The 17237-nt window shown below is 49.0% G+C and overlaps 1 protein-coding gene across 1 annotated transcript in view; it reads right to left on the bottom strand.

Annotated features, from left to right (window-relative positions):
- Window positions 1-17237, bottom strand: part of DNAH5 (dynein axonemal heavy chain 5) — a 5174212-nt gene that overhangs the window by 4061787 nt on the left and 1095188 nt on the right. The window contains exon 18 of the mRNA XM_078687662.1: window positions 7286-7460. Coding sequence (XP_078543788.1) covers window positions 7286-7460 — 175 coding nt within the window. The remainder of the gene's footprint in view (window positions 1-7285; window positions 7461-17237) is intronic.

The raw sequence follows: 17237 nt of genomic DNA, 5'->3' as shown, positions 1-17237 counted from the left end.
GACCATGTACTTTCCAATTATTAAACGAAGATTGAGACATTGACCCACGGTACCTTTGCTCTGCCTAAACCTGTATTGGAGAACTGAGATGATATTATTTTGATCCAACCAATCCGTTAGTCGAGCAAGGACAACTTTCCCCATAATTTTGGCCGCGGAGTCCAAGAGAGATATTGACCTGTAACAGGCCGGGTCATCTCTGGCTCCCTTTTTGAAAATTGGAATAATAACTGCTTTGGCCCAAGACAGGGGAATGCCAACCTGGGCAGCTGCATTAAAAACCTGAGTTAAAATTTTAGACCATAGATAGGATCGCTCTATAAAGGTCAGCTGGAACGTTAGGGCCCGGCGCTTACCCCCTTGATATTGACCCAATTGCTTCTAATACTTCATCCTGGGTAAAATGCAAAGAGGACGAGACACACCCACTGTCCACTGTCCAACCTAGAGAACCTTGACTAACATCACTGTAAACACCCCCAAAGTTTTGTACCCATTTCTCAGGGGGTATGTGGCAGTCTAAAAAAAGATTAGATGATTCATCAAAAGTAGGACTGTTCACCATGCTCCAGAACCTGGAGCTATTTGATAAGACACTAGCTTGGCTTAGCTCTTCCCTAGCCATCTCTCTTAGGTGTTTCTTCCTACTCCCTACAACAATTTTTTATGCCTTCCTTGCATCCTTAATCCTGTCTGCATGTCTTGGTTTCCCATTTAGCTCATCCATAAGAGCTTTCTGGGCTCTAGTAAAAGTATCATCAAACCATTTTTTATGTTTTAAAGGTCTGGTTTTGCAAGCAACTGTCAAGTTAGCCGCCACTTGTTTTGTAATACGATCAAAGGCATCCAGGACTATTGCAGGATCGGCATCATGGTCTGCACAGATACAAAACTCCTCTGTGCAGACACCGGTTAGGCTTTCAATAAAACTGTCAGGGGTAATTGAATCCCATCTTAGCCGGCGAGCTTGATCTTTTTTGCGCAATATTAATATTGCTTATGTGGGCCAAAGGGCTAACTTTGTCACTGGCACAGATATTAAGATTCAGTGTGAGTGGGTTGTGATCGCTTAGGCAATTATCCGTTACCTCAAATATACCTAAGCAGTTCGCCTTAGAACCAGAGACTAAAATGTAGTCAATGGTGCTATGATGGCCATGGCCAGTGTACGTAGGTATGGGGGATGACGTGTACCGCTGAGTTGGGCAGATCAAATTATGGTCAGATAAGAGACTCTCTAGAAAGATTCCCGAAGGGGAATGTTCAAAGTGCATTAACCCTTGCGGGAAATGTTCCTCATCTAAATTTTAAAAACAATCAGTCGGGCAAACATGATTATTAAAATCTCCTAGAAGTAGTATGTGGTAGTGCGTATCAACAATGGACTCGTAGTCCGTCAAGCAAGTTGAGAGAGACCTTAGGTGCTCTAAATCCTCCTTTCTACTGAAAGAGTTATAAAAGTTGATGACTAACAGGGTAGATAGGTTCTTAGCTGTTAGTTCAACTACTAAAATATTTGAAGAGTATGAGTCCATTAACTTGTCTTTATATGTTAATTTCAGGTTAACTAAGAGCAGGAGCCCCCACTGGCTCTCCCCATACTGGACGGAATGGCATGATTACAAAACATTAAAAAAACGTCCAGAAAATAGGAATCGGGGCATTCCAAGTTTCCTGAAGGGCAATAATATCGGCACCAGCGAGAAGATACTCCCAATTGCTGTCTCCCGTATTTGCCTTAAGACCAGCAATAGTCCAAGATAAGACTTTTAGAGTGTGTTCCTTCGGTAAACATCCAATAGGATGAGAGTTGAGGACGTGATGTGAGGTGGAACTAGATGTCACGTCGGTGGTGGGGGGGTCACAGATGGTATGCTAGGCACAGCGAAAGGGGTATGGCCCTCTATCATTGCCCCATGGTTTGGTGTGTTCACCGAGGCAATTGGGTATCAGTCTTGGGTATGCCGGCCACACGCTTGACCCAGTCTTCTCCTCCAGCAAGTACGTCTCATTCGGCCACTCCACCAGACTCCACTGGACAGACCACAGCTGCGTCCAATTCAGCTTCAGAAGGACCACGACTCACCACCACCCGCAACAGGTTCCCCGCAGGAGCTGGAACAAGATCACCACCGACCAGCTCACCACATCCCTGAACCAGAACCCTCATGCAAGCTCAACGAACCCCAACCAAGCAGCCAACAACCTCACACAGTGGATCACCAACTGCGCCAACGACCTGGCACCCCTGAAAAACCATCCCAGCAGACCCGGCAGCAAAAAAGTCTCCTGGTTCAACGACGATCTCAAGAACTCCAAGAAGAACTGCCGTACCCTCGAGAAAGCCTGGCACAAAGACCTGTCTACAGACAACAGGACTGCCCTCAAGCACGCCACCCGCAAACACCACCAGCTGATCCACACCACCAAGAAGACGGCATTCAAGTAACAACTAGACAACAACGCACACAACAGCAAGGAACTCTTCAGCATCGTCAAAGAGCTCTCCAACCCCAGCGCCGGAACCAACGACATCACCCCCTCGCAAGAACTCTGCGACTCACTCGCCTCGATCTTCCACAGCAAGATCGCCGACATACACAACAGCTTCGGCGCACAGACCACGCACCCAACCACCGAACCAACGCCCCCCACCACCACCCTCCGCGCTTGGACCCCAGTCAGCACCGAAGACACCATCCACACGATGAACACCATCCACTCCGGATCACCAACCGACCCATGCCCCCACCACGTCTTCAACAAGGCCGACTCCGTCATCGCACCCTAACTCCGGGACATCATCAACTGCTCCTTCAACACCCCCACCTTCCCGGAGAGCTGGAAGCATGCCAAACTCAGCGCCCTCCTGAAGAAGCCATCAGCAGACCCCACCGACCTCAAGAACTACCGCCCCATCTCGCTCCTCCCGTTTCCTGCCAAAGTCATCGAGAAAACCGTCAACAGACAGCTCAACGCCTTCCTCGAGACAAACGGATCCCTCGACCACTCGCAGTCTGGCTTCCGAGCCAACCACAGCACCGAGACCGCCCTCATCGCAGCCACTGACGACTACTGAGCCCTGCTCGACAACGGGGAAACAGCGGCCCTCATCCTCCTGGACCTCTCCGCAGAGTTCGACACTGTCTGCCACCGCACCCTAGTGCAGCGCCTGAGCAACATCGGAATCCAAGAGAAGGCTCTAGAATGGATCATCTCATTCCTCGCAGGAAGAACCCAGAGAGTCCGCCTCCCCCCGTTCAGATCCGAGGCGACCAAAGTCATCTGCGGCGTACCACAAGGATCATCACTCAGCCCCACCCTATTCAACGACTACATGAGCCCCCTCGCGGCCATCGCACGCCAACACAACTTCAACATCATCTCCTACGCTGACGACACCCAGCTGATCCTCTCCCTCACCAACGACCCAGCCACTACCAGAACCAACCTACACGAAGGGATGAAAGACGTAGCCGAATGGATGATGAACAGCCGCCTGAAACTGAACTCAGACAAGACGGAAGTCCTCATCCTCGGATCTTCACCCTCTGCATGGGACGACTCATGGTGGCCCCTGGCCCTTGGCAGCACACCCAAACCAACGGACCACACACGCAACCTGGGATTCATCCTGGACTCCTCACTCTCGATGACCAGACAAGTCAACGCCGTCTCATCATCTTGTTTCAACATCCTACGCATGCTCCGTAAGATCTTCCGCTGGATCCCCACCGAAACCATGAAGACGGTCACCCAGGCCCTCGTCACCAGCCGACTGGACTACGGGAACACCCTCTACACCGGAAGCACAGCCAAACTTCAGAAAAGACTTCAACGAATCCAGAACGCCTCCGCACGACTCGTCCTGGACATCCCCCGTCACAGCCACATCTTCGGACACCTGAGAGACCTCCACTGGCTCCCCGTCAACAAGAGAATCACGTTCCGACTCCTCACCCATGCACATAAGGTCCTCCACGACCTGGGCCCCAGGTACCTCAACAACCGCCTGACCTTCTACACTCCCACCCGTCAGCTACGATCGACCAGCCACGCCCTCACCGCCGTTCCACGCATCCGAAAAGCCACCATGGGAGGAAGATCCTTCTCCTACCTGGCAGCCAAGACGTGAAACTCTCTCCCCATCCACCTCCGTCTGACCCAAGACCACCTCTCCTTCAGGAAGCAACTCAAGACCTGGCTGTTCGAGCAGTAGCCGACCTCCCCCCCCAAGCGCCTTGAGACCCTCCGGGTGAGTAGCGCGCTATACAAATTTCTTGATTGATTGATTGATTGGGTATCAAGTTCGGATAACACCTCAAACCCATTAGTATTCGGAGTAAAGCAGGGTGCCTCGTTTAAATTTCTCTTAGTGGGTTTGTAAAAATAGCCAGGTGGCAATGCCCAGATGGAGGTAGAAGATAAAGGGCAATGATCCTCGGCCTTTAAGATCATTTGAGAAACAGATGGGGTCCAAAAGTTAACAACCACACAGTCCTTCACAGTCTCCACACTGTTCTTGGGAGACTGGCCCACCCACGCTACTCTGCGGACCATAATAATGTTATTGAACATGGCTGCCCTAATCCCTTTGTGTCTAGTTAGCCAATCAGCTATTTTATTCCTCAGCTGTGCCCAAGATTCAGTTTGATTGGGTCTTAGTGCAGGAACACCAGCCAGGACCACAACCAAAGGACATGCCGCTGGTGGAAGATCTAAAATATCCCGGGCAGGCTTGTTGGGGATATGGGGTGAAGATCTGGGACCATCTCTGCGTGGTGCTTGAACAGCCATAACTTCCCTGTTGGGGGACTCTGGGAAGAGCAGAGTTTGGGGACCTGGTTGCACCGTTTTAACAAACCCACTCATCCCTTGGGAGGCTGTTCTAAGTTGCAAAGTGTGCCCCGCAGTGCCAGACGGAAGATGCTGAGCCTGCACGCAATCAGTGTGCACAGGAACGCACCATTTATCGCCACTTCGTGTTTCAAGTCCCTGCTTCGTCCACTAGAACTCGACAGGGAAGATGCTTCTGGACACAACCCCCCTACAGCATTACTATGGCGCCTAGTCACCTCGGGATTCACATTCACATGAGTACCCTGTGTCAAAAGAGATAATTTTTCCTCAATCGCGCCCAATCTGTTAATAAAAGGCACTAAAAGCCCCGGAATTAGAGTCTCTATATGCTTCCAGTAATCTGGGCTGCTTCCTTGGTCCCCTACCATAAAAATATCATCATTATGGGTAACGGGCACGCCATTTTCAGATCTCAGAGACGGCTTACCACTTGCCCCTGAGGTCAGAGGTTTAAATTTGGATTTGGCATTGGATCTAGACCTCATGGCTGCCCCACCCCTTGCGCGCTTTGCAGAAGTCTGCCCGGTTCCCCCCTCATGATTAGTATCTATCCCCGAATTAGAAGCAGCTCCCGCGGCTTCATTTTCGCAAATAGATCATTTAGATCTGGTGACTCTGTCACCTCTAACTACCCCAGGCAATTTTAGCGGCGGAACTTGCTGGGAGGTCAGGGCAGCAGAAAGATTTGACACAGGTACTTGAGGTGAGTCCACCAAGACCATCTGGGTGCTTATACTGGGGGAATGTACTGTGGCCAGGCCTCTCGTGTCACTCAGATTTACCACCTCAACGATGCCCACCTCAAGATTCGGTTCAGTAGCAACAGTGCTAACCGTACATACATCAAGTGGGTCTATGCTAGAACAAATTATAGTTTGAGGAACTGCTACTGGAGATTTGGCTTTACTAATGGCCCCTAGAGATGATCTTTTTTGTCCCGTGAAAGGCCCCAAAGAGAGTCTTTTCTCAGTTAAAAGTATTTCGTGCTGCAAGACAGATTCTGCCCTGGTTAAAAAAGCGTCCAGGTTACCTGCCACTACTCATACTAAACACTTCACCCTAACTCAGTCCATAGGCATTTTCATAGAGTCAAACCCTACATTTAATCACCCTAATAATCTAATTAATTAAAAAAGTATCAAGTTACCTAGCTTCTGGAAAGCTCTTTCTGTTGGATACTCTGTCTAACCACAGTTTCTCCACCTTGTGAACTAGGCAGCATCATATAGTGAGGTGACGGAAGTTGCCAGTTTCCTTCTGATCATCTTCTTTAGGAGGCACATACTCACTGCTTTAAAGAGCTTCAGAATCTTAGCCAAAGAGAGCCTACATCCTTCTGCAATACTGGCAAGAGAATGATTGGAGAGACTTCAAGCTGAAACTCTTAACAGGCACACTGAAACTGCTCCTTGCATCACTAAAGTGCTACGCAAACAAATGATGGACGGAATGCTGAATAAATCATACATTCACCCCCAGTAAAGAGATAGGCGTTAAATCCATCGTTCTTTTGCTCACTATGCCACCCCAGTTTAGACCCAGCCATATGCAAATCAGTCTTGACCCGGTTCCTCATGGGAAAAGTCCAGACCGAACTGTCAAGCTAAGTCCTCCCTGGACCTTGCATCACTAAAGGCAGCTTTACACACATAAGTGTGTTTTATTTCAAACACATCAGTCCCTTTCTACAAACATGAAATGCTACCTGTAGAAGGTAAAGCTAATTAAATACACAAAGGAACTCCTCGCTATCTTACAAAAAGGTTGAAATTAAAGGCAGTCAATAATGTCTCAGAAGTGGTTCATCACTTGTTCTGAAATATCTGGCATTCAAGAAACAACAGGCTACTTCTCACTTATACTCGGGCTGCTATAATGATATGTGAAATTCATTCCCTGTTTCTCTCTGCACCAGTACATCTCACAGCAGTCCTAATATATATTCCTAGATTGCGGATTCTGTAAATAGTGTATTCCGTTTTTTATTAATTATAATATCAAATTAATATATAGTGAATATTTATGTAACTATGTGTTGAACGTGTACATAATGTCCTTTGGCATTATGTATGCCACAAATAGCCACAAACAGGCCAAGGAATTGCTTAACAGTGTGCTAGAAAACAAATATATAACATCAAAATTGGATCAAAATTCAATACATTTGTAACCTATTGGTGCAGAATAGAAACAATGTTTGTAAAACACAATTGTGGTTGCAATACATACTTGAAAAAAGGAACACTTGTTCACCCCAAGTTGTGTGAATGCACAGATTATCACAGCTCATATAAACACTGAGATCCATGGGATTGGTACATCTTATCTTAATTATATCACTTTCACTAGTCTAAGAAAAATGTTCAGATTGCAAGTACAAAAATATTAAAGATCACAATTGAACGAGCACCATGTATTCTCTTACCTCCATTCTCATTAACTTCACTCAAAGTGTTGGATTTGCTTCTACTCCTAGATTTTTCCTCATCTTTATTCAACTGATCTTCCATATCCAGCAACATGTTAATCAGTTCATTGGCTGCTTCCTCTACCATTGAGCTCTTGGTACATAATGCATGACCACCTTTGTTGCAAAGTTCCTATAGAGAAACAATATATTTTTTTAAACTATGGTTCATATATATTCTATCAATGAACATAATCAAGAATATACAGTTAGTTAGGATATGCATTTAAGTAAAACTTCATCCATTTGAGAGATTCATTTTCCGATCAATACCTCATGCTTTTATCAACAACATAAGATCAGAATGATAAAAATATTCATTAGAATACACAATAATCCGGAATAAGCTTTAAAATTCATAAGTTATCATTAATTGTTAAGAAACCCTTAAAAGTAAAAAATAATGTATTAAAAAGGTAGATACATTTCAACAGAGTGAGTAAGTGAGTAAGTGAACACGAGAGCACATTAGTCCTGGAAAGGCTCAAACACTGGACAGGCACCTAGTACAATACAATGGGTCCAAACATTCTTCACTAATTACAAAAAGGTCAGGATAATATCAAGTCAATAGTCCATACGCTGAGAGGTGTGTGTCATTCCTCAACAATCACTTTTTTCAATATCTACATGGGGCCTGTCATACCTACCTGAGCAGTACCAGGTGAATTTCGAAATATATGCATATGCCAAACACAACCACTTCATAAACAACCCAGATAAACCAACCAACATTGCTTTGTACTTGGACAGTGTATTGCACTGGATGAAGGTGACAATTTTGTGTCAGAGGATATCATGACTGCGATCCTAGTCATTAGAGACTCCAGTCCTAATGCACAAGTTACTTACCTTTGGTAACGATATATCTGTAAGAAACATTAGTTAGTTAGATTCCTTACCTCAGAATATCCCCAGGCTTCAGGCTGGATCCGGAAAGATTTTTCGTCAGCAGTACGCCGGAGACCAGATGCTTCTGATCTCCGCCTCTCCCATGTGGTCCCACCATCCCAGGAGGGACGAATCCGTCACCACTGTATGCTCTGGTTGGGGTAGGGAGAGGGATCTGCCGCTGACCAAATCGCGGAACGCGAGCCACCACTGCAACTGTCTTGCAGTGCCCTCTGAGATCAAGACGTGGTTGGACCGGTTGCCCTGATGGTGTGCCCACTGGAACTTCAGGTCCGACTGGAGAGCCCGCATTCGCCACCTGGTGTGATGTACCAGCAGGATGCAGGAGGCCATCAGACCCAGAAGCCGCAGGGCCATCCTGACCGAAACTCAGGATAAAGGCTGAAAGATCGGAATCAGAGCCTGAATATCCCGAACCCGCTGTTCGGGAGGATAAACCCAAAACTACGCCGAGTCCAGAACCACTCCGATGACGAGGACCTTCTGGGACTCAGATGTGACTTTGGCACGTTGATGGTGAACCCCAGCAAATGCAGGAGGTCAGCCGTAGTCTGGAGGTGGGAAGAGGACTGCTTGGGGCGAGCCAGCCTTCAACAACCAGTCATCGAGATAGGGGAAGATCGGAACTCCTAATCTGCGCAGATGAGCTGCGACCACCGGCATCACTTTCGTGAACACCCAAGCGAGGGGCACTGGTGAGGCCGAAGGGGTACAGGGTAAAATGAAAGGCCTCGTGGCCTACCATGAACCGCAGGTGACGCCGGTGGGCCGGCAGGACGGGAATATGGAAATAAGCGTCCTGCAAGTCCAACGCTACCATCCAGTCTCCAGGGCAGCCAAAACCTGAGCTAACGTCAGCATCTTGAACTTCTCTTTCCGGAGGAAGACGTTGACGCTCCTGAGGTCCAAGATGGGGCATAGGCCCCCTTTGCCCTTCTTGAGTACCAGAAAGTAGTGGGAGTAACAACCCCATCCTACTTCTGGGCCAGGAACGCGCTTGATGGCCCCCTTGGCCTAGAGCGCCGTAACTTCCTCCTGCAGAAGTTGCAAGTGATCCCCCGAAATGTGGTGGTACTGCGGTGGCATGGCTGGAGGGGTAGTCTCGAAGGGGAGGGAGTTGCCCCTTCGGACGATTTGCAGCACCCACCTGTCTGAAGTGATGGTACGCCAGTGGAGCAGGTGATGGGGAACTCTGCCTCCCACTGGCGTGGAATGGGCCTGAAAGCTCGGACTACGAAGGCTTTGAGGCAGATGCTGCGGAAGCGGATGTGGACTGACCGGCTCCCTGTCCCCCTGCTCCCCCACGGCGGAATGCACGTCCGCGACCGCGTTGAGGCTGGTTCTGCGGCCTATGGCTGGATGAACTTGCGGGGGCGCCCCTTCCTAGGCCACGAAAGGGGCGAAAAGCAGAAGTTTGCTGGCGCTGGGCCGACAGGCCCAAGCACTTGGCCGTAGTCCTGGAGTCCTTAAAGCGCTCCAGCACGCTATCTGCTTTGTCGCCAAAAAGGTGACGGCCATCAAAGGGCATGTCCATGAGAGTGTTCTGGACACCCCCTGAAAAGTTCGTGGACCTCAGCCAGGCGTGGCGACGAATCACCACTGTCACCACCGTCGTTGCAATTGCTCTGCTCAGCGAGTCTGTGGTGTCAAGTCCACATTGAATGGAATATTGTGCTGCATCTCGCCCCTCATTATTTCAGAAAACAACGGTCTTGAGCAAACAAGAAATTTTAATGAAAAATTCATATAGACCATGATGGGTACTATATATTTCTCCAATGCCCAATGGATTAGTACATGGAATTTTATTTAGACAATGTTTCAAATAGAGTCACGAATAAACGCACAAACAATTATAACAAGGCACAGTCCTGTACCTAACATTTAGGAGGGAAGTACGGAAAAACAAAGTATGGAGCAGTGTAGACAAACGAAACAACAGGCAAAAACTTTAGAGCCAAGGTGGCTTGCACCCAGATGTATGGTACAGCAAGCACTGCCAAATAGTATCTTAATAATTATACACAATGGACATTTATGGTACTATTTAAAAAGTCGCCGACGTTTCAATCCCATGCTCATAAATTAGAGGGATCATCATCAGGACTAGAATTTAACAATTGCCTGGTGTCAAACAATGAAGCCACAATTCGGTCGGGAGTGTCGATACTTCCGTGATTAATGAGTGTCACAAACCGAATCTTTGAGCGGCACGCAATTGCTTTCCGTCGAGATTCGGGTTCTTGGAGGGGCTCCAAGGGTCCATAGCTCTGCATGAGGATGCGCCGGTGGGGGTCACAACTTCTCGGTGGAATGGAAGCAGGGTCAGGGTGTGGCGATGGTGCTAATTTAGCACGTCCTCGCTGGGGAGCTCAAAGGAGTCTTGGTTGCAGATTGCACAATGTGCAAATTGGTTCAGGTGCACAATGGCATCTCGCCCCTCAGCAAGAGCCTGGGGGAGCCGTGTCCTGGCCTCCTCTGGACACTGGGGCAGCACTTCTGCCACTGTATCCCACAGAGATTGGGTGTAACGGTTCAAAAGGCATGCGGTATTAATGGACCACAACCCAAGACTGAGTGAGGAAAACAGTTTCTTGACAAACTGTTCCATCCTTTTGGATTACCGGTCCAGAGGTGCGGTCGGGAAGGCGGTTTGGAACGTGGAGGCCTGGATAACCAAACTCTCAGGGGTGGGTTGTGCAAACAGAAAGCAGGGGTCGCCGGAGCTGGGCGGTGGCGCCGGGCCACGTTCCGATCCACAGGAGAGATTGTGGTGGGCTTGGACCAAGTGCCCATCAGAACGACGGTGAGGGCCTTATTAAACTGCAGCAGAGTCTCCGAAGAGCTTCCTGGGGGTTGATGCACCTTGGTGAGAAAGTTAGTCCTCACGGCCGCTGCAGGGAGCTCAAGTCTTGCGCAGCACCACGGCATCAGTAGCACCCTCCTCCGTAGCCACCGAAGGAGGAGACCAACTGGGGTAGAGTGCAAAAAAACGATGGATTTAGGCCCAGATCTCTGTACTGGGGTGAATGTATGACATTGTTCTGCATTCTGTCCATCAACTGTTGTTTTTGCATTTGTCACCCCGAGTGGGATGGGTATGCTCAGACAGGAGTCCCATGCTCTCCACACCACTGGAGTCAAACTATCCTGGCTGAAGACGGCTGATAGCCAGAAACCGGTCCTAGGATGCTTGATTCCGGTCCAGGAAAGACATGGCTTGGCAGTTCGGGCTGGACTGTTCCCATGAGGCACAGGGTCAAGGCTGATTTGCATATGGCCATGTCTGAACTGGGGTGGTGTGGAGTGCAAAAAAACGATGGATTTAGACCCAGATCTCTGTACTGGGGTGAATGTATGACATTGTTCTGCATTCTATCCATCAACTGTTGTTTTTGCATTTGTCACCCCGAGTGGGATGGTATGCTCAGACGTGAGTCCCAAGCTCTCCACACCACTGGAGTCAAGCTATACTGGCTGAAGAGGGCTGATAGCCAGAAACCGGTCCTAGGATGCTTGATTACGGTCCAGGAAAGACATGGCTTGGCAGTTCGGGTTGGACTGTTCCCATGAGGCACAGGGTCAAGGCTGATTTGCATATGGCCATGTCTGAACTGGGGTGGTGTGGAGTGCAAAAAAATGATGGATTTAGGCCCAGATCTCTGTACTGGGGTGAAAGTATGACATTGTTCTGCAGTCTGTCCATCAACTGTTGTTTTTGCATTTCTCACCCCGAGTGGGATGGGTATGCTCAGATGTGAGTCGCATGCTCTCCCCACCACTGGAGTCAAGCTATCCTGGCTGAAGACAGCTGATAGCCAGAAACCGGTCCTAGGATGCTTGATTCCGGTCCAGGAAAAACATGGCTTGGCAGTTCGGGCTGGAATGTTCCCATGAGGCACAGGGTCAAGGCTGATTTGCATATGGCCATGTATGAACTGGGGTGGTGTGGAGTGCAAAAAAACGATGGATTTAGACCCAGATCTCTGTACTGGGGTGAATGTATGACATTGTTCTGCATTCTATCCATCAACTGTTGTTTTTGCATTTGTCACCCCGAGTGGGATGGTATGCTCAGACGTGAGTCCCAAGCTCTCCACACCACTGGAGTCAAGCTATACTGGCTGAAGAGGGCTGATAGCCAGAAACCGGTCCTAGGATGCTTGATTACGGTCCAGGAAAGACATGGCTTGGCAGTTCGGGTTGGACTGTTCCCATGAGGCACAGGGTCAAGGCTGATTTGCATATGGCCATGTCTGAACTGGGGTGGTGTGGAGTGCAAAAAAATGATGGATTTAGGCCCAGATCTCTGTACTGGGGTGAAAGTATGACATTGTTCTGCAGTCTGTCCATCAACTGTTGTTTTTGCATTTCTCACCCCGAGTGGGATGGGTATGCTCAGATGTGAGTCGCATGCTCTCCCCACCACTGGAGTCAAGCTATCCTGGCTGAAGACAGCTGATAGCCAGAAACCGGTCCTAGGATGCTTGATTCCGGTCCAGGAAAAACATGGCTTGGCAGTTCGGGCTGGAATGTTCCCATGAGGCACAGGGTCAAGGCTGATTTGCATATGGCCATGTATGAACTGGGGTGGTGTGGAGTGCAAAAGAAATGATGGATTTAGGCCCAGGTCTCTGTACTAGGGTGAATGTATTACATTGTTCTGCATTCTGTCCATCAATTGTTTTTGCATTGGTCATCCCGAGTGGGATGGCTATGCTCAGACGTGAGTCCCATGCTCTCCACGCCACTGGAAACAAGCTATCCTGGCTGAAGACGGCTGATAGCCAGAAACCGGTCCTAGGATGCTTGATTCCGGTCCAGGAAAGACATGGCTTGGCAGTTCGGGCTGGACTGTTCCCATGAGGCACAGGGTCAAGGCTGATTTGCATATGGCCATGTCTGAACTGGGGTGGTGTGGAGTGCAAAAAAAGATGGATTTAGGCCCAGATCTCTGTACTGGGGTGAATGAATGACAATGTTCTGCATTCTGTCCATCCACTGTTGTTTTTGCATTTGTCACCCCAAGTGGGATGGGTATGCTCAGACGTGAGTACCAAGCTCTCCACACCACTGGAGTCAAGCTATCCTGGCTGAAGACGGCTGATAGCCAGAAACCGGCCCTAGGATGCTTGATTCCGGTCCAGGAAAGACATGGCTTGGCAGTTCGGACTGGACTGTTCCCATGGGGCACAGGGTCAAGGCTGATTTGCATATGGCCATGTCTGAACTGGGGTGGTGTGGAGTGCAAAAAAACGATGGATTTAGGCCCAGATCTCTGTACTGGGGTGAATGTATGACATTGTTCTGCATTCTGTCCATCAACTGTTGTTTTTGCATTTGTCACCCCGAGTGGGATGGGTATGCTCAGACGTGAGTCCCATGCTCTCCACACCACTGGAGTCAAGCTATCCTGGCTGGAGACGGCTGATAGCCAGAAACCGGTCCTAGGATGCTTGATTCCGGTCCAGGAAAGACATGTCTTGGCAGTTCGGGCTGGACTGTTCCCATGAGGCACAGGGTCAAGGCTGATTTGTATATGGCCATGTCTGAACTGGGGTGGTGTGGAGTGCAAAAAAAGATGGATTCAGGCCCAGATCTCTGTACTGGGGTGAATGTATGACATTGTTTTGCATTCTGTCCATCAACTGTTGTTTTTGCATTTGCCACCCCGAGTGGGATGGGTATGCTCAGACGTGAGTCCCATGCTCTCCCCACCACTGGAGTCAAGCTATCCTGGCTGAAGACGGCTGATAGCCAGAAACTGGTCCTAGGATGCTTGATTCCGGTCCAGGAAAGACATGGCTTGGCAGTTCGGGCTGGAATGTTCCCACGAGGCACAGGGTCAAGGCTGATTTGCATATGGACATGTCTGAACTAGGGTGGTGTGGAGTGCAAAAACAACGATGGATTTAGGCCCAGATCTCTGTACTGGGGTGAATGTATGACATTGTTCTGCATTCTGTCCATCAACTGTTTTTGCATTTGTCATCCTGAGTGGGATGGGTATGCTCAGACGTGAGTTCCATGCTCTCCACACCACTGGAGTCAAGCTATCCTGGCTGAAGACGGCTGATAGCCAGAAACAGGTCCTAGGATGCTTGATTCCGGTCCAGGAAAGACATGGCTTGGCAGTTCGGGCTCGACTGTTCCCATGAGGCACAGGGTCAAGGCTGATTTGCATATGGCCATGTCTGAACTGGGGTGGTGTGGAGTGCAAAAAAACGATGGATTTAGGCCCAGATCCCTGTACTGGGGTGAATGTATGACATTGTTCTGCATTCTGTCCATCAACTGTTGTTTTTTCGAGATAAAATCCAGTGTCAGGCGAAGTGTCTAGACCACTGGCCTCCCCTAGCTCATCTGCCCAGTCCTGACCTAACTGGAACTGCTGTGCCAGAGGGTCCTCAGACCCCTCCCAGTCCTCCCCGTCATCCGTGTTCTGATAAACAGGCATAAATGACGGAGCCGGGTCATAGGTGAAGGGCTCACATATCAACGCCGGAGATGGCGCCGAGCAGCGTCACTCCAACGCTGGACCAGGACCAGGGCTGAAACCAGGGACGGCGTTATCCGGGGACAGCGTCGGGAGCGACACCATGGGGGTCGGCGCCAGCGGCGGAGTTGTAAGGTCTAGGTTGGAAGTTAGTTCCCTTGCTCAGTGTGTTGATCTATTGGGGTGAAGTGTAGTCTCCACTGCAGTCGTAAAGAAATCATTTAAAGAGTGAAACTTGGTAGAATGTGCCTGCTTATATAAAGTCAAGTCAAGGCACCCCTGGAACCTATCCACGAGTTCCAAGTTGTATTCAGGTTTGAGTAAAAACATTGCACAAACGACACAGGGCAAAGGTGGAGGTTAGCTTAAGAAACAACCTTACCATTTTAATCCAGCCAGCAACCTGTGATACTCCTCCGGTTATCTGATCCAACAACATTTCTTTAACAGACTTAAGTACAGTGGAAGGTTCTTGGTTGTTCAGAGTCTGGAACTCTGGAATATTATTTACTCTTGATTCAGCATGAAAGGGTGTTACCTTTACTTTAAGAAACTCCTAAAAACCTAGCTTTTTAATCAGGTCTTCAACAAGTCTAACCACTTCATGGGAACAAGTGAAGAATGTCAGATCCAGGTACAGCACCTGGTCGGCTACAGCCTACTTGCTGTTCGAACTTTCATATTTTTAATGTTTTGTTCTTTTCTGCTACAACATTCTGAAGGGACCTAGGTAACAAGCAGCAATTCATAAAACTAATAAACAAATGTAGGAGGCTGGCTTAGTATATGGTGCGCATATATTCAAGTGAAGCACCCTACACTAATCCGGACAACCCTTATGGTGATTTAATAGGAGGTGTTCTGGACACAGTACAGTTTCAGGCTTATCCTCCCAGGCAGCGAGTCCAGGATATTCAGGTTATGATTCCTATGTTTCTGCCTCTATGCTGGATTTCGGTGAGGCTGACTTTGAGGCTGCTGGGCCTAATGGCCTTCTGCATCAGGTGGCGTATGCAGGCTCTGCAGTGGGACCTGAAGTTCCAATGGGCACAGCATCAAGGAAATCTCACCAACATGATCTAGATCTCGGAAGGAACTGCAAGAGATCTGCAGTGGTGTTTTATGAACCGCCACTGGGTCGAAGGCAGACCCACTCTTCCTTCCCCAACCAGATCACACATTGGTGACAGATGTGTCGCTCCTTAGATGGGACGGCCATCTGGGAGAGGTGGAGATCAGAAGACACTGGTTTCTTTGGTTGATGTTTGAGCGATTCGGTTGGCATTAAAAGCATTTCTTCCCTCTGTCAAGGGGAGGTTAGTGCAGGTGTTCATGGACAACACCACCGCCATGTGTTACTGCAACAAACATGATGGGGTGGGGTCATGGACCCTTTGCCAAGAGGCCCTGCGTCTCTGGACATGGCTGAAACAGCATTGCATAACCCAGGTGCTTCGACACCTGGCAGGTTCATTGAACTCCAGGGTGGACAAACTCAGCCGTCAATGCCTAGCAGATCACAAATTATGTCTCCTGTCGGAGGTGGCACACGATCTCTTTCAAATGTGGGGAGAACCTAGTTAAATCTGTTTGCCTCCGAAGTGCAACGTCATCAGTTTTGCACGCTGAAGTTTCTAAGGTAGCTATAGCTCGACAGCGCTTTTCGTCACAAGTGAAACTCAGGCGGGGCAAGATGGCCGCGGACGGGTTGTGCTGAGAGGTCGCATTCAGACCTATCTCCCTTCATCACAAGATGATTGCTTTGTGATCGGTGAAATGACCCCCCAAGGTTTTTGAATGCTGGTGGCAAGCACGTTGTACACCTTTTGTCGGTGTAGCCTCAAGAAACGACTCTCAGCGGAGCTGCTCTGGTTTAAAAGAAGGCTTTATAATATTATGAGCTCCCTCGGCTCCAAAAGAATGCAGCACCAACAGCTGGCCAAAATGCCCCCGCGCTCTGCAAAAAACGATAAAGGTAAAGAAAAAGAGAAGTTAAAAGAGCAAGCAGACACAGGGGGGAAAAACGTCTCTTCTGAACAGGCTACGCTCCCAGCAAAGAATCCAGGGGCAATAAAGAAAACGGTGGCCCCGCAGCAGAAAAAGAAGACAGAGCTACGGGGGAAGCCCAGCGCGGTCTCCGGGACCGGTACGAGCAGCCCTGCTGAGACGCATTCGGCGCTGCCGGGGAAATTTGCCGAAAGGTCGAATAAGAATAAAGTAAAAGAAACCTCTTTCAGGCAGCCTACCTTATCGGAGGTCTTTACCACCGTGCGATCAGCAGGGCAAAACAACGAAACTTCAAAGAAGCTCAGTCCTGGAGGATGCAGCGATGGTGTAGGCGTCCTCGAGGACGCTGTGGACGTACAGAACGCTTCCCCAATCGTTGCTAGGCAATTGCCTAGCCAGAGCGCTGCTAGTCATGGAAGCGTGGTTTCTGGACCCCAGGAGGCAGAAAGAGAGCAACAGCAGAGGGATGTAGCTGTAGAGTCATCTTTGGGAGAC

Source organism: Lissotriton helveticus, chromosome 4_1 (genome assembly GCF_964261635.1).
Source record: "Lissotriton helveticus chromosome 4_1, aLisHel1.1, whole genome shotgun sequence".
Classification (NCBI taxonomy): Eukaryota; Metazoa; Chordata; class Amphibia; order Caudata; family Salamandridae; genus Lissotriton; species Lissotriton helveticus.
This window is presented reverse-complemented; position numbering and strand designations above follow the sequence as displayed.